This window comes from Seriola aureovittata, chromosome 14 (genome assembly GCF_021018895.1).
Source record: "Seriola aureovittata isolate HTS-2021-v1 ecotype China chromosome 14, ASM2101889v1, whole genome shotgun sequence".
NCBI lineage: Eukaryota > Metazoa > Chordata > Actinopteri > Carangiformes > Carangidae > Seriola > Seriola aureovittata.
This window is the reverse complement of record NC_079377.1, coordinates 2,556,887-2,584,072: the sequence shown is the minus strand read 5'-3', so window position 1 is coordinate 2,584,072 and position 27,186 is coordinate 2,556,887. Positions and strand designations below refer to the sequence as shown.

The 27,186-nt window shown below is 42.8% G+C and overlaps 1 protein-coding gene across 1 annotated transcript; it reads right to left on the bottom strand.

Moving 5' to 3' along the window:
* Positions 1-1,778: 1,778 nt before the first annotated feature.
* On the bottom strand, positions 1,779-4,092 carry lbx1a (ladybird homeobox 1a). The gene is made up of 2 exons (XM_056395945.1): positions 3,449-4,092; positions 1,779-2,672 (listed from the first exon to the last, which is right to left on the bottom strand). Exons 1-2 carry the CDS (start codon positions 3,777-3,779, stop codon positions 2,134-2,136), a joined length of 870 nt encoding a protein of 289 aa, XP_056251920.1. The 5' UTR covers positions 3,780-4,092; the 3' UTR covers positions 1,779-2,133.
* Positions 4,093-27,186: the final 23,094 nt, after the last annotated feature.

Below are 27,186 nucleotides of genomic sequence, written 5' to 3'. Positions count from 1 at the left end.
ATACTCTTACTGCTGTTAATAAATAAATAAATAAACAATAATAATAAAGCTGCATGCTTTTATTTCAGTATATAATAATGCTAATGAATACTGTAATGTGTATAAATACATTTGTCATTGTTTGGCGGGTCACAGATGGCAGCGGCCAGTTGTTTAGATGGCCAGCAGGAGGGGGGGGGGGGGGGGGGGGGGGGTCAGGTCTCCAGTTGTTTAAGCAGGGGACATGCATCAAACTTCAATTTTCCGGCAGATTGAATAAATGATTCTTCTCTCCTTCTCTCTCTCTCTCTCTCTCTCTCTCTCTCTCTCTCTCTCTCTCTCTCTCTCTCTCTCTCCGTGTGTGTGTGTGTGTGTGTGTGTGTTTGGCTCAGGTCTCCCCCTTAAAGAAAAGCATGTTTTCCAGAAGTCTGATCCCCACTTATTATTGAAAAGCTACAACACTCTGTCCTCGTCCTCATCACACACAATCTCTTCATATTGTATTTGTCTAGTCGTCTGCACGAGAGCACGGCGGGAGATTAAATAAAGAAGATCACGTCCTCTGAGGGAGGAAACATTCCTGTGGAGGAACTGATAGTTTTCTGTCTTCTCTTTATTTATGAGCTCAACTTGACTTTATAAGTGACACATATTTGTCAAAAAAGAAAATAAAAACATAAGATGCCCACTGACATGAATGTGTGTAGACCTGTTTATACGGTTTGGTAATTATTTATTACAAAATTAGTATCATTATCATCATTTATTATTGTTGTCGTTTAAGCTGTAGTTTCATCTTATCTTTCATTGAAATATTAAAGAGAACTAGAAAGAGAACATCATGGTGGGAATTCACCATCTGGCTGAATGTTGAAGACCATGAGATGCCGTTAAGAGCTCCGGAAAAAAATGGACCTTAGAATACAGAGAGAGTTCTGCAAAAATGAGAAACGTGTGGATTTTTGGTCATGGCCACAAAACGTCTGTCAGAAAAATATTCCAAAGTGTAATTGCAATTTTCGTTTTTGTTTTTATTTAAATCTATTGAGCACAGGCCTATTTACACTAGGCATTTTTTTTTTTTATTTATTTATTGCAGAATCAGGTGCAGACAGCTGCAGACAGCTGCAGACTGCCACAGGTAGCTGACGGACAACAGATGAAGTGTGTGACTGAGAGCTCTTTCTTCTTCTAGTCAATTATTCCAAGGCTCAGACTTACACCAAACTCCATTAACATTCATGGCCGCGTTTTAACGCAGCGGGCCCGCAGACCGACAAACATGTCCGCATTATGTGTGACAAAACAGGAGGCCGCGTTGCTGAATAGACGGGTTAAGTGAATTCATCGCAGTGACTCGTGATTGAGAGGAGAATCCTGAAACCATATGGCCGCTGAAACGCGCTCCTCCGGCCGCTCCTTTGTGCGCCGCGAGCCGCCGCACGGTGCAGCGGGGAGACACACTTGTCTCAGTATTACTCGCTGCTGGAGAGCGGCGGCCCCCGGGGGGAACACACACACACACACACACACACACACACACACACACACACACACACACACACACACACACACACACACACACACTCCTGCTCCAGATTGTGCTTCTCACAGAGCAAAATGAAAATACACGCAGGAGGTCAGAAAGCAACTCGCTGTTGTAATGAATCTGTTAAAACACACACAGACTCCCACACAGGAAGTGACTTATGAAGAGACCGGATTCATTGATTTATAAAATGTGCTAAAGACTGAATATTTGAAAAGATCTTTTTATTTTACATCGGTTTAGTTTACATTAGGCTACAGTTTGTACACTTGTCTGCGTTCTGTATATAGTAAAGGCACTTAAAGGGTGTACAAAGCATTATAAATATATTAAATCGTGATTTATTACAAGCTATGACACAATTTCTTGTGTGATTATCATCAGAACAAATATAATATCAAAAACACTCGGCTCGAGTTTATAAAAATGATTTGTTGAAGCCTTCTGAACCAGATGAGCAGCTGACCCGTGTGTGTCTGTGTGTGTTTCCTCTGTGGACGTGTCACACCTCTCTGTCTGTGAACAGTTTGAAGGCTGACATCCTCGTATAAAGCCACAGTTTCTTGTCCGCAAACATCGCGTTGTTTGGCACTTCACACCTGACGTTAGTCATCCACGTCAATCTCCTCATCTTCATCCTCCGAGCAGAATTTGCTGCTCAGCCGGTCTGTGTACCGCGAGGACGCGGGGGAAGAAGGCGACATGTGCGGCCTGCTGGAGTCGAGGCTCTCTGCGTTGGTGTCGTGCGGGGTCGTGGATGAGACCGGGTCGGGCTCGGTGTGGCGGTCTGGCTTGGACACCGGCCCCCCGCCCATACCCTCCGCCGCACACTTCTCCAGCTCGGCCAGCTTGGAGAGCTTCTCATAGGCCACCGTGCCCGCGGCCTTGGCGGACTCCACGTCCGCTTTCATCTCCTCCAGGTCCCGCTTGAGCTTGGCGCGCCGGTTCTGAAACCAGGTGATGACCTGCGCGTTGGTCAGACCGAGCTGCTGGGCGATCTGGTCCCGGTCCGCCGGGCTCAGGTACTTCTGGTACAGAAAGCGCTTCTCCAGCTCGTAGATTTGGTGGTTGGTGAACGCCGTGCGGGATTTCCGCCGCTTCTTAGGAGTGTTCCTCTGACCGAAGAGCGTCAGACCGTCTCGGCCTAAAAGAAGGAAACGAAGTGGGTCATAAAACGTGCAAAAATGAGATGAAAACAAACAGACCTTTAACACCTGCGTCCAGAAACCATGAGCCACCAAAACACTTCAGAGCAGAATCAGATTTTATTCAGCCCAGCTGAAATATTTCTCGTCAATATTCTGAACTCTGTGAACACATTTCTTGATTTATCCACAGATACACTTCCTCACCATTTCCTTCATGATAATTGTTATTTATTTTTTATTCAGCCTATAAAACGTGGACTTCCTTAAATTACATGATCCTGTTACACATTTCCACAACTACATATCAGTGAACATCCATTAAAATTGTGGATTTTGTCTTTTAGCCTCATAAAACTAAACTGAAAATTACATTTGAAAATTGATTTAGATTAAAAGGTTGTTTTCATTTGTATAAAAATATGGTTTTGTCGTTTTATTTTAATTGTACACATTTAAATACCATAATGTACCAGGCTAACCTTACAAATGTATTTAGTGTTTCACTAAATGAATAGCTAATAAACCTAAAAAATTTATTTAACCCCAAATTTATTTATTTTTTTAACAAATCAAGTAGCAGAATTCTTCCCGAATCAAATCTGATTAATAATAAAAACTATATCTAGGCTAAATTAAAATTTACGCGCACGTGTCAATCATAAAGTCAGCGCTCTCTTTAGATTTTATTTTAAAATCAGTTCTCAGAACAGAAAACAGGCCTCCTGCTTATAATTCTCATAACAACAGGACGGAGCAGTGAGAAGTGTTTTACCCTCGGCCGCCTGCAGCACGCTGACCTCCAGGCCCTTGAAGGTTTTGCTGGCCAGCTCCTCCAGCGCGCAGAGCGGGGAGGTCTGACCGAGCAGCGGCCGGCCGGACAGGCTGTGACCCGCCGAGGCAAGCTTCTCTCTGGGAGAGAGGAGCTGCGCCGCTCCGCCGCTCAGGGAGTAGCTCCTTCTCACGGACGGCTTGTTGAGGATGTCCTCGATGCTGAACGGCGTCAGCGGCTTGTTGGAGTTGGCCGGCGGCGGGAGCTGATCCAGCGGACTGCGCCTCCGCTCCTCCAGCACCGCTGGGCATTTGGAGTCGTCCTTAGAGGTCATGGCGGCACAGCGGGTGACTTCCTGGCTCTTTGTAATTTATACAAGAGCGATTGAAAGCTGGCAGGCTGAGGGGAAACTGCACAGAGAGAGAAACAACAGCAGAGGGAAGATAATAATCCGCCGTCCGGATTACAGGTGCCTCTGCAGCCGCATGTCGGCCGCCGAGCTGCAGGCTGCAGGGACACTTCTGAATCCCACTTAGAGACCCACCGCGTCTCCGAGCCACTTGTCCAGGGTGACGCACGACGAGGCGCGCACCGAACCCATCCGGTGGACGGTGATGCACAGAAAGCAGCAGCGATTGACCACCAGTAACAAGTTATTGCTGACTGGAAGGCAATCAATTACACTCTCTCCCTCCCTCCCTCTCTCTCTCCCTCTCTCTCTCTCTCTCTCTCTCTCTCTCTCTCTGTGTGTGTGTGTGTGTGTGTGTGTGTGAGAGAGAGAGAGAGAGAGAGATGCAGTCAGATACCGGGGAGCGGTAATTAGAGGGCACGGCAGAGAGGAGGAGTCCAATTAGAAAGTGGAGCAGGTTCCACCGAACACTTTCTCTCTAAAATTACATCATTTGTCACAAAAACAAGCAAATGTTTCTCTCCGCGTGACATTAGCCTCATTTGCATACGCGGCGTATAATTGGCACCGAGCGTTTTTGATCACCGGGCGCGCTTGTGCCAATTTGGATTACACCCGCGAACTGTGTCAATCTTCAGGCCAATTACACTCAGATGAAGTCCCGCCAAGCAAGAAAATCAGAGAGAGAGAGAGAGAGAGAGCGAGAGAGAGAGAGAGAGAGAAAGAGAGAGAGAGAAAGAGAAAGAGAAGAGTCATAGATCAGCATGATAACACTAGAGAGACAGGCAGAGTGACAGAGGAGATCATCACCCTGGCCCGAGCACACCTCCACCCCCACCTCCACCCCCACCTCCCCAAAACAGCACCATGCTATAACTCAGCAGCAAAGAGCCAGCGTCAGAGAGAAACCTGCGGCTGCTGAAGGACACAAACACTAAGAGACTTCTTACTGTGGAAATATTCTTCCTTTATAACTTACAACGTCGTTTGCGTGGATTTCTTTTCTTTGTTGTTGCTTTCTTCCTATGGACCCCCCCCCCCCCCCATGAGCTTTGTCCTTAATAAAGATTAAAAAATACAAATAAGAATCAGTTACTTTTTAATCTATTTTAATTTATTTTTTTTATATCTTCTTTAAATTGTTCTCTCACCGCGAAGCTATTTAAAACAACCATTTTTAAAACTTTTTGAAAACTTCTCTCTGCTGATATCATGGTATAAATAAGTAGGTATAAATAGCACGTGACTTTCAAGGACATTTCGTCTGCGCATTTTACTTCACGCAGTCAGCGTGTCATTTAACGTGGTTTTGGTCAGTCAGCAAAAACAATGAAATTAGTGAAATGAAAAAAGCAAAAGACGCGCAGAGATAACGCGCCAAATAAATGAAGGAAACTGCTCTTATTCATTCATTCAGTTTTAGTGAAATGTTCCATTCTGAACTGATGTGATCAGAAAATGTCATGAATGCTGCTAAACTCCTGCTGGTTTTACCTTGTTTTTACCAACACAATGGAGCATTAATATTATTATTTACAGCCGATATTCAGATGTTAATGATACTATTTTTAATAAATAGTTTCAAAAGACAAGTTTGACAAATTTTGTCTTTCTGTTTGTCTGATTTTTTTTTTTTTTTACACTTATGTTAAATTGAAACTGGACGGACATAATCATACATCAAATGGTGTTAGTTTCTCCATGTTTGGGCATGTTGTTTTTTTTAGTTAAAACATATCAAACAGCTCGATGCATTAGAGTTCATTAAAAAGCTTTGCATGAATAAAATATGTTTCCAAAAATCACTGAATATCTGACAGTAAACAAACCACAGAATCCTCCACACCAGCTTTTGATACCTGACTCTTTTAAATACTCTGGACTCATTTCAGTCTGTACTCATGAGTTGTGACTGTCGGCTTTAAGATGTTGCCTGTTCCCGGCAGTGTGGAGCATACACTGGGGGGAGGGGGGGGGGGTCCTGGGGGGATGTGGACTCTCAGCATGGAAACAGAGGCCTGGCAACAGTTACACACTGCACTGCCTGGCCCAACATACTATTACAGGACAAACATCTGCTGCAGCTATTTACTGCCATCACTAGGCTACTGTTTACTATTCCTATTAACAGTGCTAATGACAACACAGCGGGACTGTCACAATGTCAGCCATTACATTTGATTTATTGTTATTATGCAGAAATACAATTTTGAAAAAAAAAAAAAAGAAAATCAACCCTCAAGATCTACTTACTGGCTTTTTTCTAAGCTTTCAATCGCGTCTCATGGTCTTGATCAGTGGATGTAGTTTACAACATTATGTTTTTATTTCCAAGGACAAGTGTAAACTTTCACATTTAAAACTAAAAACATATTGTGCCACTTACCATTTATTATTATTATGATTATTATTGTTATTTTTGCTTTTCTTCTTCTCATTATTATTATTAGTATCATCATTATTATTATGTGTATGGATGAAATGATCCCAGGAAATAGATTCAAAAAGGAAATTGTGTAATATAAAAGTGACAATAATCAATATAGTACCCACAAGGACTCATGCATTTATCTGAGTAATCCAACGGATGGATTGATAGATAGATAGATAGATAGATAGATAGATAGATAGATAGATAGATAGATAGATAGATAGATAGATAGATAGATAGATAGATAGATGAATAGTGTTTGTCCAGTTCCCCACAGCTAAACATTTAGTTGCAGGCCATAAAGAAGATGGATGAGTGATTAGGGGAGTTGAGGGAGGCCATCTGCAGTCACAGCCTTTTGGAGCTTTGACAAAGTCCTCGGATGGTTTTATTTTGTAATTTACTCCTGCTTTGGTCGTGCTGTGACATTTGATTACACGCCTTGTCTTGGATCTTTGTGGAGCGATCTTTTTGCAACCTCGCCTGTTTCATTCTCCATCACTGAGCTCAACATCCAGCTGATGGATGTGATGTCTTCATCTGATACCCGCTCCCAAATGGAGAAACATTCACTCCTCCACCTAGGTTTTAATTTCAGCTTTGGGAAGTGTTCTCTGTGAAGTGCCGACCAGGGGCCCCTAGCTGCTCAGCTGTAAATATGGACCCCTGTGGCTGTGCGGGCCTCCACCATCACTGCTAACATTAAAGAGCTAAAAATCAGTAAAAGGAAATGGGCTTAGTTTCCCCATGTTTTACGACTGTCTCGCTGTAACTGTTAAATACAACACAACCAGTAAATGATATTTAAACAGGGACAGATTCACCTTTTAAACTTTATACGAGTCTCCAACTCCTCAATTACTGAGCCTTCATTTAAAACAAGCAATAATCACAATCATAATAATTATAATATTCATTTTTAATTGGTAAAATAATCATCAGTAAAACAGTGAAGTGGATGTATGAATGTATGGACAAATATATGTTCATGTTGTTTGCCAAAAAGTCACTCACAGACAGACAAATGAACAGTGTGTTATTCTGCAGTTTAGGTTAATGAGGCCACAGAGAACTTATCAAACTGTTCTACAACTCCACTAAGAGAAATCTGCACATGTGACATGTGACGTGTAGATTGGGAGGCAAAGTTCAGAAGTTCAATCACAGATTCAGAGCAGATGAAAATTCAATTGTATTTCACTGTGTTTTACAGCTGGAGTGTGAAAGACCAAACAGAAGTCATGACGACTGTGAAACACGCCATTGGTTCAGAAATAGAAACAATAAATACATCTTTTCTTTAAATCTAATCTAAATATACTGAAATTATATATATGTGTGTGTATATATTATATTCATTGTATTAATATTATGGATTAATGATTCATATAATTGGTTTATTAATGAATAAATGTTATATATATTCTGCATATTGTGAATAATAAACTGTCCCTTCACTTCCACTGTTCTGAGATCAGTTATGATATTTCACGTATCATCATACACACGTGCAGATGTGAGTGGAGACTGAAAAACGACTTCTTGTCCGCCAAAGAGTTGAGAGGCAACAGGAGCGAATGACACCGTGGCTTCTCATCTCTGCTGGAAGGTTGAGAAGTTCGACACAGAATATCGTTACAGGAGTAGAGCAGCTCCTTTCAACGTCAGTTAACGGTAAATATCTTGAAGGTTACCTTGGAGATGATTTTTGATTTAATATGTTTAGTGTCAGTTCAAAGGAATAATGCTGATACTTCTACAGCCTGATGCAGCAAGATGCAGCAGGAGAGAGACTCTCAGCCCAGGAGACACAGCATTAATGTCGGCTCCCTACAAGCCTCACTTTCACTATGCAATTCTGTTTCGCCAAAATAAAAGGCTGGATTTACAACCAAAAAGGAAGGGCGTCCACCAAGGTGAAACAGGAAGAGGATAGGGCTTTTCCCAGGTAGTAGAACTGGTGAGCGGTGGAACAACCGGAGGAACTCTGTCTGAGGAAAGAAAAAGAGTTATGTCGTTGGAGTAGGCAAACAAGGTAAAGAGAGACAAATAGAAGACAAGATTAAAACGAGCTCCAGGACTTGAGAGGATTCCAAAACTGATATTCAGTTGGCGTCTTTTCTACTAGATCAGCAAGTAAAAAAAAAACCTTCCTTCCTATGAAATCAAATGGGTGTTTTACTGCCTTTATCACAGCACTGAGATCAGGGTTTCTGGTTCAAATTAAGATTCCTACATTTGTTTCTTGCTTTGGACGGTACCCATGTTGCTAACACTACTGCTAGCCAGAAAACAAACCAGGAGCTAAAAAAAGACCAGCCAAAAGAAAAGAAACAAATATCTGTTGTGGGGTTGAAAAATCATCTTTAAATGATTGTAAAAATTTCCCAAATAACAAAAATATATATTTGTGTTAATTATTAAGTTATCAAGTAATATGATTTTAAAATATGGCCTAATCTGTGTAATGTAAATGCTAAGTCATTGAAGATCTCATGCATTTAATAGAAAACCAGAAACACACACGTATTGACCTCAAATCTGACTGGTGTGACAGGCAGGATGATGTCTGCACATGCACCACATCCACACCACAGAAGTGTAGGCGTGTTCACGAGGAAGGATTTGACTGGTGATGAATGTCTGGCTGTGCAGACGCCGCTGCTCGGAGCGGAGAGCAGGACAGCTGCACCTCACAGGACTCAGAGCGAGGAGCTCCATGTGATCGATGGCTCGGCTTCCAGACCGACAGAGGACAGAGTTTAGGGAAGGAACACACACACGGACAGACAGCAAACACAGACAGAAAGGTAGAGGGACACGAGCTGTGGTGGTTTGGATGCAGATTTATTTTATAGAATATTTCACCAGTGGTGGAAGGTAAAGTATTCAGACCCCTTTCACTTTAACTGTTGTAGATTTCATTTAAAATGCAGAAAATTGCTATTTCACCCATCAATATACATTCAATAACCCACAATGTCAAAACTGAAAAAAATAAAATAAAACATGCATGTTACATAATGACTTTAAATTGCAAATCAGCCTGCATACACACAATAAAACATTTTTTACAATGGAAATACATTTTCTGAAGAAATATTCATGAAAAAAGAAAGTGTTTTTTATAAAAAGAAGAGTTTCAAAAACTAGACTGAATATGAACAGACAAAACAAATTCAGAAAACATCTTCATCAGTTTGACAGCACGGCCGCGTTGTGAGTTGTTGCATGTGTTTTCTGAAGCGGCGGCGTGTTGAGCTCTCAGGGCCGCCGTACACATTCCCCCAACCACACCAGAATCATTTGAAAGATGCTAAAAATCACATAAAAAAAAACTCTCCAGATAGCAGAGGAAATAAACATGAAGCTGTCAGAGTGAATGCGATCTGTGTCTGGGCCCAGAGGGCAGGATCAGGTCATGTGATCTGTGGACCATGATTAAAGGGATTTATTCATTACTGATGACTGATGACAAAAGTCTGATGTGTTCATTAATAGTGAGCAGTCCCCCCCCCCCCCGCTCCCCCCCGCCCAGCTGCACGCTGTGACAAATCGACACTTTGATGAGAAGAACTTGTTACTCCAGTTTCAGAGTTGAGTTTTTTCACGTCTTGACTGGTATGGACTGATGTGAAAGGTGAGGAGACGGTTCTTTATGTGCTGTATAACACCCAGGGCCCCATGAGATGCTTTCAAAAGGATTTTAAAATGACCTGTTTTAATTTCATTTGAAGAAGGAAAAAAAAGAGTGAATTTTAATTCCTGAAAATCTGATCTTTCCCTACTTTAAATGAAACAAATGATCATATCTAACATTATTAGCTTGTTAATCCTGAGTCATCACTGCTTCAGTAGCGTTTCACTGTTGCTGCTGCTGGACGTGGAGCCGGTTTAAATATTTTTTATACAGTTAGCTAGTTTAGTCCAGTGGTTCCCAACCTAGGGGTCGGGCACCTCCAAAAGGTCAACAGATAAATCTGAACGGTCATCAGATGATTAATGGAGCAGAAATGCCTTTGATCTAATCTTTGCTATTTGCTGAAATACTGAATAATTTCAACTCTTTGTGCCTCAAACAGTGACTGAATCGAAATAACCGGAGACGTTTAGAGGAGAAATGTCTCTTTGGTGGAACTTCTATCAAATGAAAACCATTAAAGTTCACTCACATTTTCTAAAGCAGCAGGGGAGCTATAGGTTTTCTAAGTTGAACTTCAAATGATTTACAGGGTGAAGAAATACATATGACACATTATAGCATTTTAAATTCATTTTATGGAAGAAAAAACCTCCTCCTGAACTGTGATTTACAAAGGGTGTTGACCGAAACATAACTTTTTAATACATTTACTGTTTTTATTCTCTAATTTATTCACAGTCCACAAGATGACTTTAGAGGAACTGATTTACTATAACTCTCCTGTCCTCTCTCACTGCATGCTGGGAGTTTGGCTGTGTGTCTTTTCACCCTGTCCCTCATAAGAAGATAAGAAGAGTTAAAGTCAGTAATCTGTGCATGCAGTTGGTCAGTAATCTATGGCATATGTATGACGTCTCTCCATGGTGAGGGTTCACCTCCCCGTTCATCAGGTACAGGACCAGAGTTATAGCTGAGGAGGTTTTTTGGCTGTAGGAGAACAGGTCGGCCACATTATGGCTCTCGGATGAATAAGGCAAGACGAGTGTTTGGTTCCCCTGTTTGTTGAGAGAGGTGTCTTCTACACAGATTACCGTGTCAGGTGTCCTCCCCTTCATCCCCAATGAACTGTCGGAAAGAGAACTGGTGTGCTTCGGAAAGTATGCCAGCGGGTTGACAACAATTCGTCTCTGCTGAGAAAACTCCAGACTGCAGAACGTTCAGTCTCATGTATCTGAACCATCCTGAGCAGGTTTTAGACATGTCTCAAAGTTAAATATAAAAATGGTTTCTGTGCTGTTTCTGCTAACTCTGGTAGCGTGAAATGTTTTGAGTGTGGCGATGTCGACCACAAACGTTCGTCCAGCCCGCGCAAAGGACAGGTAGATCAGATTATGTGGACTAAAGCAATACTATCACCTGTTGGTTTTTCAGAACATCATTTAGAGACGTTAGATATATCCTTACTGGTACACCCTCAACAATGTCCCTATTGGTACTTTAATGCAAAAAACAAAAGGGCTCTTTAATTAGAACCTGAATTGAAACCATCAAAGACATCGATGCCCCCAAGAGTTTCCAAATGGGACTGTAACAGCTGATCCATCAGATATCAGGAAGCTAACCATAGACTTCTGCAGCTGTGACTCTGACTGTGAGGCTGAGATTCTGGAGGGACAGTCTCAGCTGGAGGATGGAGCAAAGTCACCTTCACTGGAGTCCACCATATCCTTTGGTGACATGACTGTGGCGGTGCAGCAGCTCAGCTGTGGACCTTCCTGATGGAGTCCCTTCAGAGTTCTTCAAAGAATCTGGATTCTGCTGGGAGTAAACGTGTTCAGAGTTTTTAAAGGCTGGTTGGACTCTCTGGTTGGACTCTCTGGTTGGACTCTCGGACTTTATCACTGAGCTGTATGAGGGTAGTCCTGATCAGTACCTATAAGAAAGGAGATATTGGACCACTGTGAAACAGGACACCGGTTTCACTGCTGTGTACAGACGAAGACAAAGTAATTGTCTGTCAGATAGACTCAAGTGATGTATGGACATGGTTCTACACATCAGCCAGACATACTGTGTCAACAGTGGACAGTTGGTCTTTATTCAGGACATTATTGATCTGTCTAAACTTCAGGAGTTGAATGTGGGACTTTTTTCCATCGTTCAGGAAAAAACGTTGTTGTATCGGGGGGGGGGGGGGGGGGGGGGGTTTAGCTCACTGGCCCCTGTTCAGATTAAAAACTGCGAGGGTCTGGTTGAAAAAAGTCAGTGCCTGATTGTCTCAGTGGAAGTCGGTCCAGTCTCAAATGTCCTACAGGGGGAGGACCACACTCTGGCAGCAGGTTACTGTTGTAGAACCTTTATACACACTCTTTTCATGGAAATTCAGAAGTGACAGGTAAGTTTCTTCTGGGGAGGATTTCACTGCTGTGCTGTTTCTACCTCTGCAGTTGTAGAACAGCCTTTCGTCTTCAGACTGTGCAGCGTCTTTTCTGCCATTAGCAGCAGAACTTGACTGAAACAGCATCTGCGGTGATTGGCGGAGTGAAGAACCTGCCTACGATAAGCACCTGTTTCTTCTGGATCTGGCTGGTAGGGACCCCTCACAGACTTCCTGTTTTTACAAGCTGGACCGGCGTGTCTGGAGAACCGTTCTCAATATGAGGAAAGACTGCTGTATGGTCATTCTCAGGAGGAGGAGCCTTTATTTCATCACCTGCTCATACAGAGCAGGATGCTCAACTCCATCAGTGTGCAGAGTCAAGACACTGGGGTCAACTCTCTGTCTTCTCCAGGAGGAGGTGATGGCTGCCCCTCCTGGTCTGCAGAGGATCAACCGGTCATACCACCTGAGTTTCCATCATCGGTATCTGAGCTGCAGTGGAGGAGATGGAGGAGGAGAACGGGGCTCTGTTATGTGTGTTTTAACTTCCTTGCATTTCTTTATGGTGAATGACAAATTGGAGCAATAACAGGTTGGGTAAAGGTCAGAGGTCTCTCTTCTCTCCTTTCCTTTCTCTCCTCTCCTTTCCCTCCTCTCCTCCCTATAAAGAGGTTCACTGCAGGGACAGCATGGAGTTAGGTGGAAATCATTCTTTCCATATGTCAGCCAGTGTAATGATCCAGGCCATTGTTTTCTTGCCAGTTGTGGTCAATAGGGTGTCGCATCTAAGGTTGGGTAGTTAAGTACCTGCTGCTGGGCGAGTACTTAATGACATTCAAGAGATAATCTGAAGAGGATGTTGTTTTTTTCTCTGTGGAAAGTATTCGGTGTCATTAATACCAACTAATATAGTTGTTGCTTGAACAGCATGTCATTTATCAGTGAGAAATGTGCTCGAGTAAAATCAATGTTTAATTAAAGGAAAGGTGTTTAGCAGCATCAGACAAAAACAGAGGCCCTATAATGGATGGTCTCAGCTGATCGCTGCTGTTTGACAGGAAGCTCACAGCTCTGATTAGCTGCATCTATCACCTCTGGACTCATGGGTAATGGAGTACTACGATCAGGAGAATACATACAAGAGATTACAGTTAACCTGCAGCTCAGTAGTCAGTTTGCCAGTTGTGTGTAAATGTAAAGGTGTGTGTGTGTGTGTGTGTGTGTGTGTGTGTGTGTGTGTGTGACACTGCAGGTTTGGAGGAGCTCAGTTAACTAAATGATGTGCATCAGTGAGTGGGCATTGCATCAGTTGAGTTCTCTGTGAGTGTGTTAGTGCAGCCTGACTGACTGTCAATGAGACGTTACAGCTGGGAGGAGCTGTAACGGGTCGGTGTTCAGACTGATGTACGAGACCAGTAGTGCTCTAATATTAAAGTGCATCAGTTAGCCAATCACCATCATCCACCTCAAGGGAAATTGTTTTTCTATTTTTTTTTTTTAAAGAATGTTTGGTATTTCCTCAGATTATTATTCGTTTTATTCGATCTGTATGAGACAATAGTCATTTGTGTTGTGTATATGGAAATACTGATGAGGTTAAATTGTAAATGTATTATCTAAAATTGCTGTGGGATTGTACACTTGTTCTTCACTGTGTATATGCTGGAATCAGCTGCACCTGTGAGACTGCTTCTGTATATACAGAAGGGGTGGACAAGCTGTATATATACTGTCCATATACGTATATAAACATTGCTCAATCCATTCAGCAAGCACAAGTGATTGTGAATCAGTTTGCTGTGACACCAGGTGCAATGGAGAGGCAAAAGCAAGACAACCCCCAAAAAGGGAATGGTTCTTCATGTGGTGGCCACAGACAGTTGCTCTCTCCTGATCCTTCATGGCTGATTCTCTAGGTTTGTGTTTTGCTAGTGTCCTTGTCACTATTGGCAGCATGAGCTGGTACCTGCAGCCCAATCATGTTGCACAGGTAGTCAAGCTCCTCCAGGATGGCACATCCATACCTGCTCCTTTGTGCGAAGAGGACCAGGAGGAGCACTGCCAGAGCCCTACAACATGACCTCCAGCAGGATACCGGTGTGAAGGTTTCTGACCAAACTGTCAGAAACTCCATGAGGGTGGCATGAGGGCCCCACGTCCTCTAGTGGGACCTGTGCTCACAGCCCAGCATCACGCAGCTCGATTGGCATTTGCCAGAGAACACCAGAATTGGCAGGTCCGTCATTGGCGCCCCGTTCTCTTCATAGATGAGAGCAGGTTCACACTGAGCACATGTGACAGGCGTGAAAGAGTCTGGAGACGCCGTGGTGAACGTTATGCTGCCTGTAACATCATCCAGCATGAGCGGTTTGGCGGTTGGTCAGCGATGGTCTGGGAAGGCAGATCCTTAGAGGTTCTCACAGACCTCAATGTCACAGCCAGCGGTACCCTGACTGCTGTTAGGTACCGGGATGAAATCCTCAGAGTGATTGTCAGACCTGATGCTGGGGCAGTGGCCCTGGGTTCCTCCTCGTGCAGGACAACGCCCGGCCTCATGTGGCCAGAGTGTGTAGGCAGTGCCTGGATGATGAAGGCATTGATGCCATTGACTGGCCGTCACGTTCCCCTGACCTAAATCTAATGAGCACCTATGGGACGTTTTGTATCGGTGCATCCGGCGGCAGTAAGTATCGCCGCAGACTGTCCAGGAGCTCACTGATGCCCTGATCCAGGTCTGGGAGGAGATCCCCCAGGATACCACCCACCGGCTCCTCGGGAGCACGTCCAGATGTTGTTGGTAGTGCATACAGGCACGCGGGGGCCAGACACACTCCTGATTACCATTATGAGCGCACACACTGGCTGCGTGACACGTGCGGCGCGGTTGTAATGCATGATCTAGAAATTTGGCCTCTCGCTTTCTTTTCAAAAACAGACAGATAAAACACCTGTTGAGGTCACATTGACATCAGAGCAGCAACATGACAAAACTGACACCTTCCACTATAGTAAATATAAATACATGTTTTAATCATTTTAGCAGTTGCATGTGGAGACTGACATTTTAGTGACGTTTTCTGTCAAGAACAAATCAGAAATTAGTTAATAATGAAAAGAGCAGTTCAGTTACGCTCACGCAATGCAGGCAGTGTGTTCCCAGTGTTACACTCATAAGTAAAATGCAAAGCTTGACTTTAACCTCCCACATCACCATCTTCTGTCAGAAGTATAGAATGCTTCACTGGAAGTGACAAACGTATACCTGTTTCATCTCTTTCCTCTCTCCAGGTGCATGCATCTCTATGTCGCCTGAGAATGAGTTAAAAAATGTAACTCGAAGAAAGGAGGATGGAAGACGGAGTGTCTTATGGTGTGGTGTAGCAGGGTGCGGTGTGGAGGAGCTGATCTAGGAACTAGTGGTCGGAGAGGGGATTAGGATGGTGAGAGGATCTGGGATTTGAATAAGTGGAGACACAAGAGAGAGAGAGAGAGAGAGAGAGAGAGAGAGCACAGACAGAGAGAAGGAAACACAGTCAGAAAAACCAGGAAGGACTGGCTCATGAAGACACTGTGAAATATTCATCATCATTAGAGACTTGTGCCAAAGCAGATAAGAAAAACTGTTACTAACAGATGAACATTAGATCAACAATAATGAAAATATATTACATAAAGAGGAGACTGGGACAGACAACATCAGAGTATTTTTACAGTGTTGTATTCTTATTTTTACTTGAGTAAATGAACACCACTCCACAAGACCAGACCTGTGTCTGTACCTCCATGCTGCTGCATCCATCCGATACTGTAGTGCACCACCATCAGAGGCTGGAAATGCCACCTCGCTCCTGCATTGATCCAACACCGGCCTCTCTGGATCAATGGGAATTAAAATATTCCTGAGGCTAGAGGAGAATTCAGGGGTCGCAACCTCCTAGTAACTCACACTGATTGGATGAAAAGGTTGTTGTTCGCTCACACCACGATCCTGCAGTGAAGACACGGAGAGGCTGCTGTTGTGCTTGTGCGGTAATAATACGGTAGTTCATCGGTTCACAAACTGTAGTTCCAAAGGAAAGGGCTGTTAAAGCGAACACTCCAGACACAACATGTTTATCACATTTAACCAAAACCACTGCTTCCCCTTACCTTAGCTTTTGTTGCCTAAACCACAGACAGGACTGTGATGTGAACCTGGTCTCTGGTGTCTGTTGTGTCCGTACATCCACCAACCACAACAACCCCCTCCTGGTCGCCCTGCTGCTGTGGGTTAATGTGTCGCTTCATATATTGTAAAAAATAGCTTGCCTAGTTTAATTGTATAGAGATGTTGTATGTTGTATTTCCATGTGTCTTTATCATCAGTCACTAGGACATTGTACCCACCAAAACAACAGCTGAGATTTTTTTTAACTGTCCATCGTGAGTTCGACACTGTTATAGGAGTACAATGATAAATCTGTGGAGGCCTGAGTGAAACTAATACCTCTGAGTCTCCGAGGTTCACATGGTGTTTGTTTTCAAGCTCAACTGTTGAGCCAACATGGACAAAATGTCCTACAAGTGCTCAGAAGATCTACAGATCCAAGACTCCATGTGATACAGCTAAGAGCTTCTGAAGCAAGTATATGAACCTTGAGTTTGGTTTCCTTCAAAAGTCAAGAATAAACTTCATCTTGACAAAGAGGGGAAATGTTTTAAATTAGCTATTATATTTCTATATACACCGAACAAAAATAGAAATGCAACACAGACTTTTTTAAACAGACAAAAGTCTAATTTCCTTCTTTGACTTCTTCTTTTTTTTCCTGGATAATCCATCCACCTGACGCGCGTCATATCAAGGTACTGATCACACAGCATGATTACTGCACAGGTGTGACTTGGGGTGGTCACAATAAAAGACCACTCCAAGATGTGCAGTTTTATTTTGAAAAAAGACATTTATCAGATACTTGAACTGTGGATTTCACATGAGGAGGGAAAGGGTCGTGGAGTCAGCATCTGGTGTAAAAACCATTTGCCTCGTTCAGTGCAACACATCTCCTTTGCACAGAGTAGAGTTTTAAGCTTCCAGGAACTGTGTACATCACGCTGCAACATGAGGTGATGGCGGTAGATGAATGGTACGACAATGGGCCTCATGAAAATGAAGAACCAAAAGCTGAAGTTCCTCTTATGACCACTAGAGTCTGGCTCCAACAGTGAGTCAGTCCCCATAGACTCCCATGTTAAAATGTCCAACTTTACAGCAGAAATAAACATGTTTACAGCCTGGTGCAAAAACTGTTTTGGTCTCTAGAGCTAATTTCCTCCTTCATGACACCTGTTTATATAACTCACCTGTTTACATTTTATTGAGGCTTAAAGTTATGAATAATTGAGTGACAGGTGGGTGAGTGTATGTTTGCCACAAACCGACATGCACCAAAGTCTCAGCTCCACACATGCCCCTCCTCTTTGTCCATTTTTGGATTAGCTGGGAATTAGGGGCGGAGTCAGACACTGCCAAGATGGCGACAGTGGAGCAGCTCACTCTGACCTTTAAAGCCGCTCTTTAGAAACCTGTGGGTGACGTCACAGTGTGTATGTGTGTGTGTTTGTGGTGCGGTGGTAAATGTCCTTTCGTGGCTGACTCTAAATCAGCTGGTAACCCCGGCTGTGCCACACTTGAACTCCTAGTAATGGATCACTTGGTCTTCCCAAGGTGTGCGTGCATGTGTGTAGGTGTGTGCGCGCATGTGTACAAATGTATGCAAGTTAAAATGAGTCTTTTGGCTCCCTATGCATGACACTCAACGAAGGACATGTCTGAGTTTTGCAGTAAATCACACCCCGGTCAGTTTCACCACACACACACACACACACACACACACACTCACTCACACATACATGTACAAACACACAACCTACACGCTGTGAGCCATTTTCCTTTGTGCCACTCTGCACATCCTTGTGCATGTCTGCACTCTATAAACACGTGTGTGTGTGCTCTGCAACTCCATTTGTCCATGTACCAAGAAACCAAATACACATTCAGCACCTCGCCCCCACTCCTGAGCAGATGTGTGTGTGTGCACGGGGTTCATGCGCGTGCACAAACAAATATCTCTGGCCTCTCAGATTGCTCCAAGATTTATACCCCTGCCAAGGCAGCAGAAAATTGACTTGTTTCATGGAGGCAGGGTATTGACACACTACAGAGAGAGAGGGAGAGAAACAGAGGAAAGAAAGAAAAAACAAGGCACCGACTCAGAGCAGAGCACGATTAATGGAGCGCAGGTAAAGACAGAATGAAGGAAGGGCGAGAGAGGTAAGCGACGGAGTGAGGGAGAGAGTAATGTAATCAGCAGTGTGGGAAATAGCTGAGAGTAAAATGGCCTGGCTGACATTTATATAAGAGGATATTGATGACATGAAGCCACCTCTCTGATAAAGCTGCTCATTTAACCAGTACATCATTCACAGCCTGCAGAGACACCACACAGGCCTGGCCCTGTGTGTGTGTGTGTGTGTGTGTGTGTGTGTGTGCGCACTCTACCTTTGTGAGAACCAATTTAAGTCTTTAGTCCTTGGGAGTAATGACGTTTTTCTTCTTTAATGTAAAGTTGTTTCGAATTAAATAAACTGAACTAAACAAGTTTAAATGCTGTTCAGTCCACATGTGAACGTGAGAGCAGTCAGGAAGGAGCAGCATGACGTCGTGAGCATGAAAGAAAGTGTGAATAAAGATGCTCACTGTCATGTTCGGAAGTCTGTGTAGCACAAAATAACTGAGAGCTGAGTGTCATCACTTCCATTTGACCTGGAGGTGAGATGTCATCCTCCTTTTCAAAGTAAAATCTGATTTATTTAAAAAAAAAAAAAAAAAAAACTTAGTACACAGTAGTGTTTAGTCACCAGGAAACATTTCACTACATTTTCAAACCCTGCTGATTTTGCTTGGAGAGGCCGATACTGATTGTCGGTAATCAAGGAGACCGATAACTGATATTTGGAACTGATACCGACACAAAAATACTGCTGTATAAGGACAAGTGTTTCTATCAGTGAAAGTAGGCTAAATAATAGAAACACCTCTGTATAATGTCATACAGCTACACACACTACATCTTCCACAATGATCCTACAATTGAATCAACAACTGTCTAAAACAATTTCATTGCAAACAGAACATTATAACCTTCCTGCAGGAGGATTCACTGCAGGGCTGTTGTATTAGACTTTATCAGTTTTATCTAGATGTTGCTAATGAACTGACAGCTGAGTGTGTATTAGTAGGTGTATGCACAGGCTGCAAGCAGCGTGACTGGAAATAATTGGTTGATTTTTTTTTGCTGTTCTCACCTGTGAACTGATTCACCTGGCAGCCTAAAGATGTTCTTTAATTTAATATATTTATCATATTATTATTATCACCATATAACATGTTTTACCTCTTCCCCTTTTAAAATGTAACATGTTTACTCAGAGACTTTTTAACGGACTCACTTTGTACTTTTATCTGAGAACATGTAACACTGATTTTACTTCTGCTGCAGTAAAATGTCTTTTCAGTGACAGCAGTCAGTGAGCGTTCACCTGCTGACATGCTGCAGTCAGTGTAGTGAGTTGCTCATACTAGTAGTGTCTATTGCTGCTCTATTTTATCACATGTAATGCTTCCTTTTCTTCATCACAGTCTGACTACCTGCTGTACATTTAAACTTACACTAGTTCTGCTTCAGCATCCAGAGCTCTCTGCTCCTTTTAAGGACTTTCACTAACTCAGCTGTTGTTTACATGCTGTTCAGATCAGCTAGTTACTTTAGCTTAGCAGTTAGAACTAGCTTCTCTCTCTCTCTCTCTCTCTCTCTCTCTCTCTCTCTCTCGGTGTGTCTTGAACCAACAGATGAACTTGCTCATCAGAGTGTGGTGTTGTTGTAACTTCAGTGTAGAGGATTGTGATGTTTATTACATTTGTCTTCTGTTTTACCTTCGACACGCCGCTGCGTTAGTTAACCACAGCTGCTCTAGTCTGTGTCCATCTGTGTGCAAAGCAGCCTTTAGCGTGATAGGCTATTACTCGTGCCGTGTAACCAATCCTTGCTGTGGGCAGGACATTGCTTCAGACCAGAGTTCTGACTACAGACCAGAGACAGGCGGCTGAATCAGAGCCAAAGTAGTGCATTTTTAAATCAGTTTATTTTATTGGTTAAAAAAATTACAATACCAATAATCGGAAAATGCAGAATTTCATAATAATAAGATAATCGGTCAGGTCGTTAATTGGTCGTTCCCTAGTAACGACAGTGACCCCGCTACATAATGCTGCAAGGGAACTGGTTTTGGGGGACCATCTGCACGTGTGCAGAGGTTAGCAGGAATTCCGCACAAAGAAAGAGCCTCAAAAAACGGCAAAGACATTTCGTCATGTCCCGTCCTGCACATTAGGTTATGTTTTCTCTTTTCTTCAAGTTTATTTTTAACTTCCTGTTTTATTTTGGTGTGTCTAACCTTTCCCTCTCATTTCAGATTTCCACTTCCTGCAATTGCGTGTTTCCCGTTCCTGCGATTGTTGACCCCGCCCCTAATGTGCTGCACCTGTGTCCAATTGTTTTCATCCTCGTAGTGTATTTATCCTGCGTTCTCCCTGTCTTCTGTGCCAGTTCGTCTTCGTTGTCCGTAGCTAGCGTACCAGCATTTCCTCTGTTTATATCTAGTGTGTGTGTATGACCAGTCGCTTCGTTGACCTTGCCTTTTGCATAACCCTTTGGATTTGTTTGCCTGACCTGCCTGACAACCGGTGTACCAACCAAGTTTGGATTGAAGAACCTGCCTCTGATATCTGTGTAGGAGCTGTGCATTGCGAGTCCTCATCTTGTGGTTGTGATACGTTTGTCAACTGTGTAATTGCACGATCCAACTCTTCACCAAAACCCGCTGTTTTCAGTGAGTAGGTTTCGGCTCTCTGCTTGTTGTTTCCCGTAGTGCTGGGGATTTGGAAACAGTAACAAGCAGGGGAGGAGGGGAGGGAGCAGCAGCCTGGAATAGGCACTCAATGGCAGGTTTACACCTACAGCCTACATCGGTTGAGTCACACTGTTAGTTATACTAAATTATAATTTCCTATCAAAGAGCACACAGTATAAAGTCTGTTTGGTAAACCTAAGTCCAGGCAGAGCTCACACATTAAGCTGAGTGCACCACTGCTTTCATTCACTCATCACATAATTACTGACTCACTCGCAGCTGTGTAGCTACAACAGACTGTAAATAAAGATGGACGTAGACTCCAAGATGTCACCCACAGGTTTCTGAAGAGCAGCTCTGAAGCTCAGAGTGGGCTGTTCTGTTGTCTCCATCTTGGCAGTACCTGACTGAAAGCTGCACGCTCTCAATTATGTATAACTTTAAGCCTTAATACAATGAGCTAGTTATGAACACCCCATACAGGTGTCATGAAGGAGGAAATTAGCTCTAGAGACCAAAACTGTTTTTGTACCAGGCTGTAAACATGTTTATTTCTGCTGTAAAGTTGGACATTTTAACATGGGAGTCTGTGGGGACTGACTCACTGTTGGAGCCAGACTCTAGCAGCCATTTGAAGAAGTTTTTGGTACTTCTATGTTGCCTTCATTTTTCAGCCTCAGATGTTGGTGGTTGGTAGCTACAAGCTGACTACAAGTCCATACACTGCTACTATCATGATACAACACACACACAGTCCAGACTGTAAGTATTTAGTCAGTGAAATAGAATAACATAACACATTGCAGTGCCAAGTCTCAGCTTTAATTTAAGTGGGTTTAAATCAATATAGAAACAACTGTGTCGGACACTTGGTGCCAAAGTTGCAAGGGTTCAAAAGTAATTGGACACTTGGCTACTGAATGTTTATTCGGCAGCTGTGTGTCATTTCAACATTAGTTCATGCACAGAGACTGAAACGTGACTCTTGAGTTGACTGAGATTTCAGAGTCGCCAATTAGACTGAGATGGAGTCGGTACGAGGAGTAATGAGGTGACCGTGCAAGTGAGGAAGATGATGATGAGGTAAAAAAATAAATAAATACTCGCCTTGTTATTTCCAGGAGGTTTCCAGGGGTCGGAGCCCCTAGAAGGAAGCAGGCGACCAAAAGATGTCGGTCCCTGAAGCTGCACAGTGAACCAGAGCCTCCGCCGCCTAGTGCCTCGACCAACACTCAGTCAGACCTGAGCCAGACCCTGAGTCGGCCTTCCCGGCCAACTATGTTGCTCTCCAGTCACTGGGCCATCTCCATCATTTACTCTAAAGTTCCTTCCATCCACCTGCCTGCCTGTCTGTCTGTACGTGGCTCCTCCTTCCTACCACCTGACAAATAGTTAATAGCAGTTTAGCATAAATAAAATATGTATATCTGGATAAAAACACAATGATACAGTACACACACATCCTCAGCTCTGTTACAAATATATTTATAATATTGCAGGTGTCAAACTTTGTGTGAGGAACACAAACCTGGATGGTTTATTAAAACCACTTACGGGGGTCCCACATTAGAAAACACATGTGCACACCCACACACACACATATACACTTGGGTAAGTGAAGCTGGTGAGCCGGGCAGTTTTTCTGCTATTCTCAGCTCAGGGATTTCTAGCTTCATTTTTAGCTCATTGGCTCTGTGCACCTCAACATCACAGAGGTAAGCGCTGTTCATATTGTATTAATAATTGATATTACTGTCAGTGATGGGCATATTCAGATTGTTTATTCATATATACTGCAATGTGAAAAACCCCATCACAAAGAGCCTGTATTGAAAATGTTCAGTAAAAGTAAATAAAAGTATATAACTGTTGGCAAAATGTACTTAAAGTTTCAATAATAAAAGCAGTAATTATAAAGACAAATTAGCCCTGTTGAGTTGCACAGTATAATCTATCATTGGATTATTATTGCTGATACTTAAACGTGTTATAGTCTTTCATTGATGCAGGTGATTGAGGTTTTAGGTTAATTTTGGGCAAAGACGAGGAAGATGAGTTTGAGGTTCACATTCCTGATACTAAGCCGTTAGGTATGACACTGAGGGCAAGTAATAATAATAATGATAATAATAATGATTCAAGGCACTCAATGGCACCTAAAGTAAAAGAAGTGAAATAGCAAGTACATAGCATAAAATAAATATGATCGTACCGGACGCTAGTGTTGGACTTAAGCAGGCTTAAACAGACAAGTTTGATGAGGCGTCTTTGAGGTGGGATTATATTCAGGTAGCCTAGTTGTTTTGACTGATATGGATTGGCACCACAGATGAAGTGATTAACGTTTATGAATTGAATGTTTCACAATTATCTCCTAACAGCAGCAGACGTCAGGCTGTGGGATGTGTTAGACAGTTAGCAGTCGGTTCTTGAAGTTAACTTGTTGGATGGTGAAGAAATGCCGGGCAGGTGTAAAGACCTGAGCCACGCTGACGAGGCGCATATGACGCTGAAATACTCAGTTGTAATAAAAACATGGACAAATGTGATGTCATGATCTCACACACACACACACACACACACACACACACACACTGCTCCCTTGATCCAGCGTCTGTGCAGCTTCCTGTGCACAGTCCCACAGATCCACTGATAAAGGAGGCCGTATGTAACTAAAGACTTGTGTAATCAGATGGTTTTCATGTGATTGGAGAGACCTGGATGTGGTGCACTCACATCTGATCTGTCTCTGATAGGACTTGGGACATTTAAACTGGAGAGGTCAAAGTTTAACGACTACATTTACTTTGTGACATCACAGACAGGGTCCATACATATCTGCCTTGCTGACTTATTTGAAAAATCACAATGTAGGAGACAACAGGTGTGATTTAAAAATCTCTTTAGTTATTGGAGAACTTGATAGAGTATAATATTAATGTAATATTCATAAATAGATGACACAGAGATGCAGACTGGGAATATTGTCCTGGTCTATGTGAAGCAGACCTGTGATTGGCGACCTGTCCAGGGTGTAGCGGGCCCATGTCCAGTGACAGCTGGGATTGGCTCTAGCCCCCCACCCGCGAACCTATAAGGATAAGCGTTATGGATAATGGATGGATGTATATGTAGCAGATTATCATGTATACAGCATGCGCATAAACACTAAAAAAATACATACAGCACACACACACACAAACATATGCAGCACATATATAAACACAAATATACAAAAAACCCAGAAACACATGTGTAGCACACATACAAACACGTATACAGCACACACACCAAAGCACACAGCTATACAGCACACACACAAATACAGACATGCATCCAACCACTGGCTACCCTAGCTCTCCCAGAGTGACCTGTGACCTCAGGAGTTGACCTCCATTAACCTCTGATGACCCACAGCAGCAGAGCTGAGCTCTGATACTCTGTCCTGTTGTTGTGGTCAAATCTAAGGTTTGTATTTATCACTTTTGAGATTCAATATTCAGTGAGATTTGTGTGAAGGGTTTTATGTATTTTTCAAAAAAATCCCTTATATCATCCATTATCATTCACAGTTTTTTTTTTTAATTAATGATGGCTACATTCCATGTAGGTGCAGGTCCAGGGTCATGTTATTATACCTGCTTCTTCACTGTCATGGTGGTTTCCTGGCCCTTTAATGGAATGTAGCCTTTAGTAATGTCAGCTTGTGTTTTCCTGCTGTGATGAGTCAATATAACAATCATAATAATAATGATAAAGATAATAACAATAATATGAATAATAATAACAATGCACTTTATTTATATAGCACTTTTCATATACAGGATATGCAGCTGAAAGTGACAAATATAGAATGAGAAAAGAGGTAAGGGACAGGGAAATCATTAATGTACAAAATGAATAAAATAAAATAAAGTAGTAATAATAATAATAATAATAATAATAATAATAAATAATTTAAACAGTGCACAGAAAAAAAAATAAAAGCTAATTAAGATCTACGTTGAACAGGTATGTTTTCAGTTGTCGTTTAAAAATGTCCACTGAACGCGTCCCTCTAATATTTACTTCCGGGGTGTTAGACATTTTAGGTGCATAGTGGATGAAGACCACTTCCCCAGTTTCATCATGTGGGACTTTAGAGGACCTGCTGTAGATGATCTCAGGGCTCGTGGAGGGACATAAAAAAACGACAGAGGATAAGTGATGTGCGAGGGTGCCAAACCATTAAGAGCTTTGTCAACAAGTAGAAGGACTTTAAAATCAATTCTAAAGGATACAGGGAGTCAGTGTAGAGTAGCCAGTAGAGGACTAAAGCCACAAAACAGTCAGACTGGGTTTGTCCTTATTCAGTAAAGGTGGTGAAGTTCACCAGGTGAAATGGAAGAAAAGTGGTGCTGCTGCTCGTGCAATATGTTCCTGTTTAGAAGTGCAAAATAAGAAAATGTACACAAAAACTTCTCTCAACATCTGACCCATGTCTGCAGCAGGAGGGTGCGTCTGAACGAGTCTCTTTGGGTGCCTTTAGTGTGTTGACATTTGGATTCGAACATGATCTGACACCTGGCCCAGTGTTAACCCTTTGTGCATACCACGCAGATACTGTCACGTTACAATAGCTACAGTGATCCGTGCCTCTGGCGAGCTGGAGGCGCTGCAGGCAGGGAAAGTTTATCCCGTCTTGTGTCCCTGGAACAGGTGCAGGATTTTGGCATTGATGGTGCAGCTTAGTGCTTAACGGCCGAGAGGGGTCGGAAAATAACATTTTTACTGCACACGCAAGGAAAAGGTCTGAGAAAGTGGGAAGAATGGAGTGAGCATTTTTCGGTGTCTACTTCTAGGTGTTATCCAGAGTACTGTAGAGGGCCAACTTAAACTTATCAGCTCAGTTTTCACACTCATACATGTTAATATGAGTAAATAAATTAAAGGAGAATAAAGTCTTTTTGAAAGCATAATTTATTAGTCTTTAATACCAGTATCATAATCACCGGCTGTAGGTCAGAGCTCACTCACTGCTCTATTTACCCTACACCTCTTTGCACATGCCTAACAAGGACATTTACTACTGTGCTACTGCTGTCATCATGAACACAACTTCATTACAGTCAATTAAGTCCGACAACACATGACTTAAGCTTCTTTCAACACATAACACAAAGGACGCTTCTCTCATTTGCTTGTGTCACAAAGGCCTGGAGTTAAAATGAGCCAACTGCTTTGTCAACACATTAACCTCAGGCCATTTGGTTTGGGAACATTTGTCTGGCCTCATTCACGTCCAAGCATATCTCCGCTGTCGCTCCGTTTTACGAGCTGGCATTAAAAGTCGTTGGCTGGAGATTCCTGTGCTTCCACAGCGACCGTTCCCCTGCGGCCCCGGGGCCCCTCAGCGGCAACATGGGAATGTGAGGAAACCGGGAGAAGGCCACACACGGAGGACACGCAAAGTTTCACACATCAGTAACACACACATGGTGGGGTGGGGGGGGTGGTGGAGGGGGACTGTCGAGGGAAGGGGGTGGAGTGGATGGATTGAGAGAGTGAGCCAATTCACACCTGCAGTCCTGCTACACACAGAGTGCAGCAGCACACATTTAAACACATGTGTAATATCCCATTTACACTTGGCTTTGAGGTCCTGATGGAGATCAAATATGGATGCACGGCCTGACGTGATATTCGAACAGGTGCAAATGGTGACAAATAAAACTGGAATCTGAATCTTTAGTACACAGCCTCATTTAGGATTAGGGTCCATATGGAAACAGAGGGGTGAAATCATCATTATTGTGATTGTATTTTAATTTTTAGGAACAAATCAAGAATCTATGAGAAGATTTTTAAAATGATTTTGTGTTTTTCTAAAAAGCCTGATGATTTAGTTGTGACTTTGTTCCAAATCTGGCGAGAGCGCGTTCCTTCC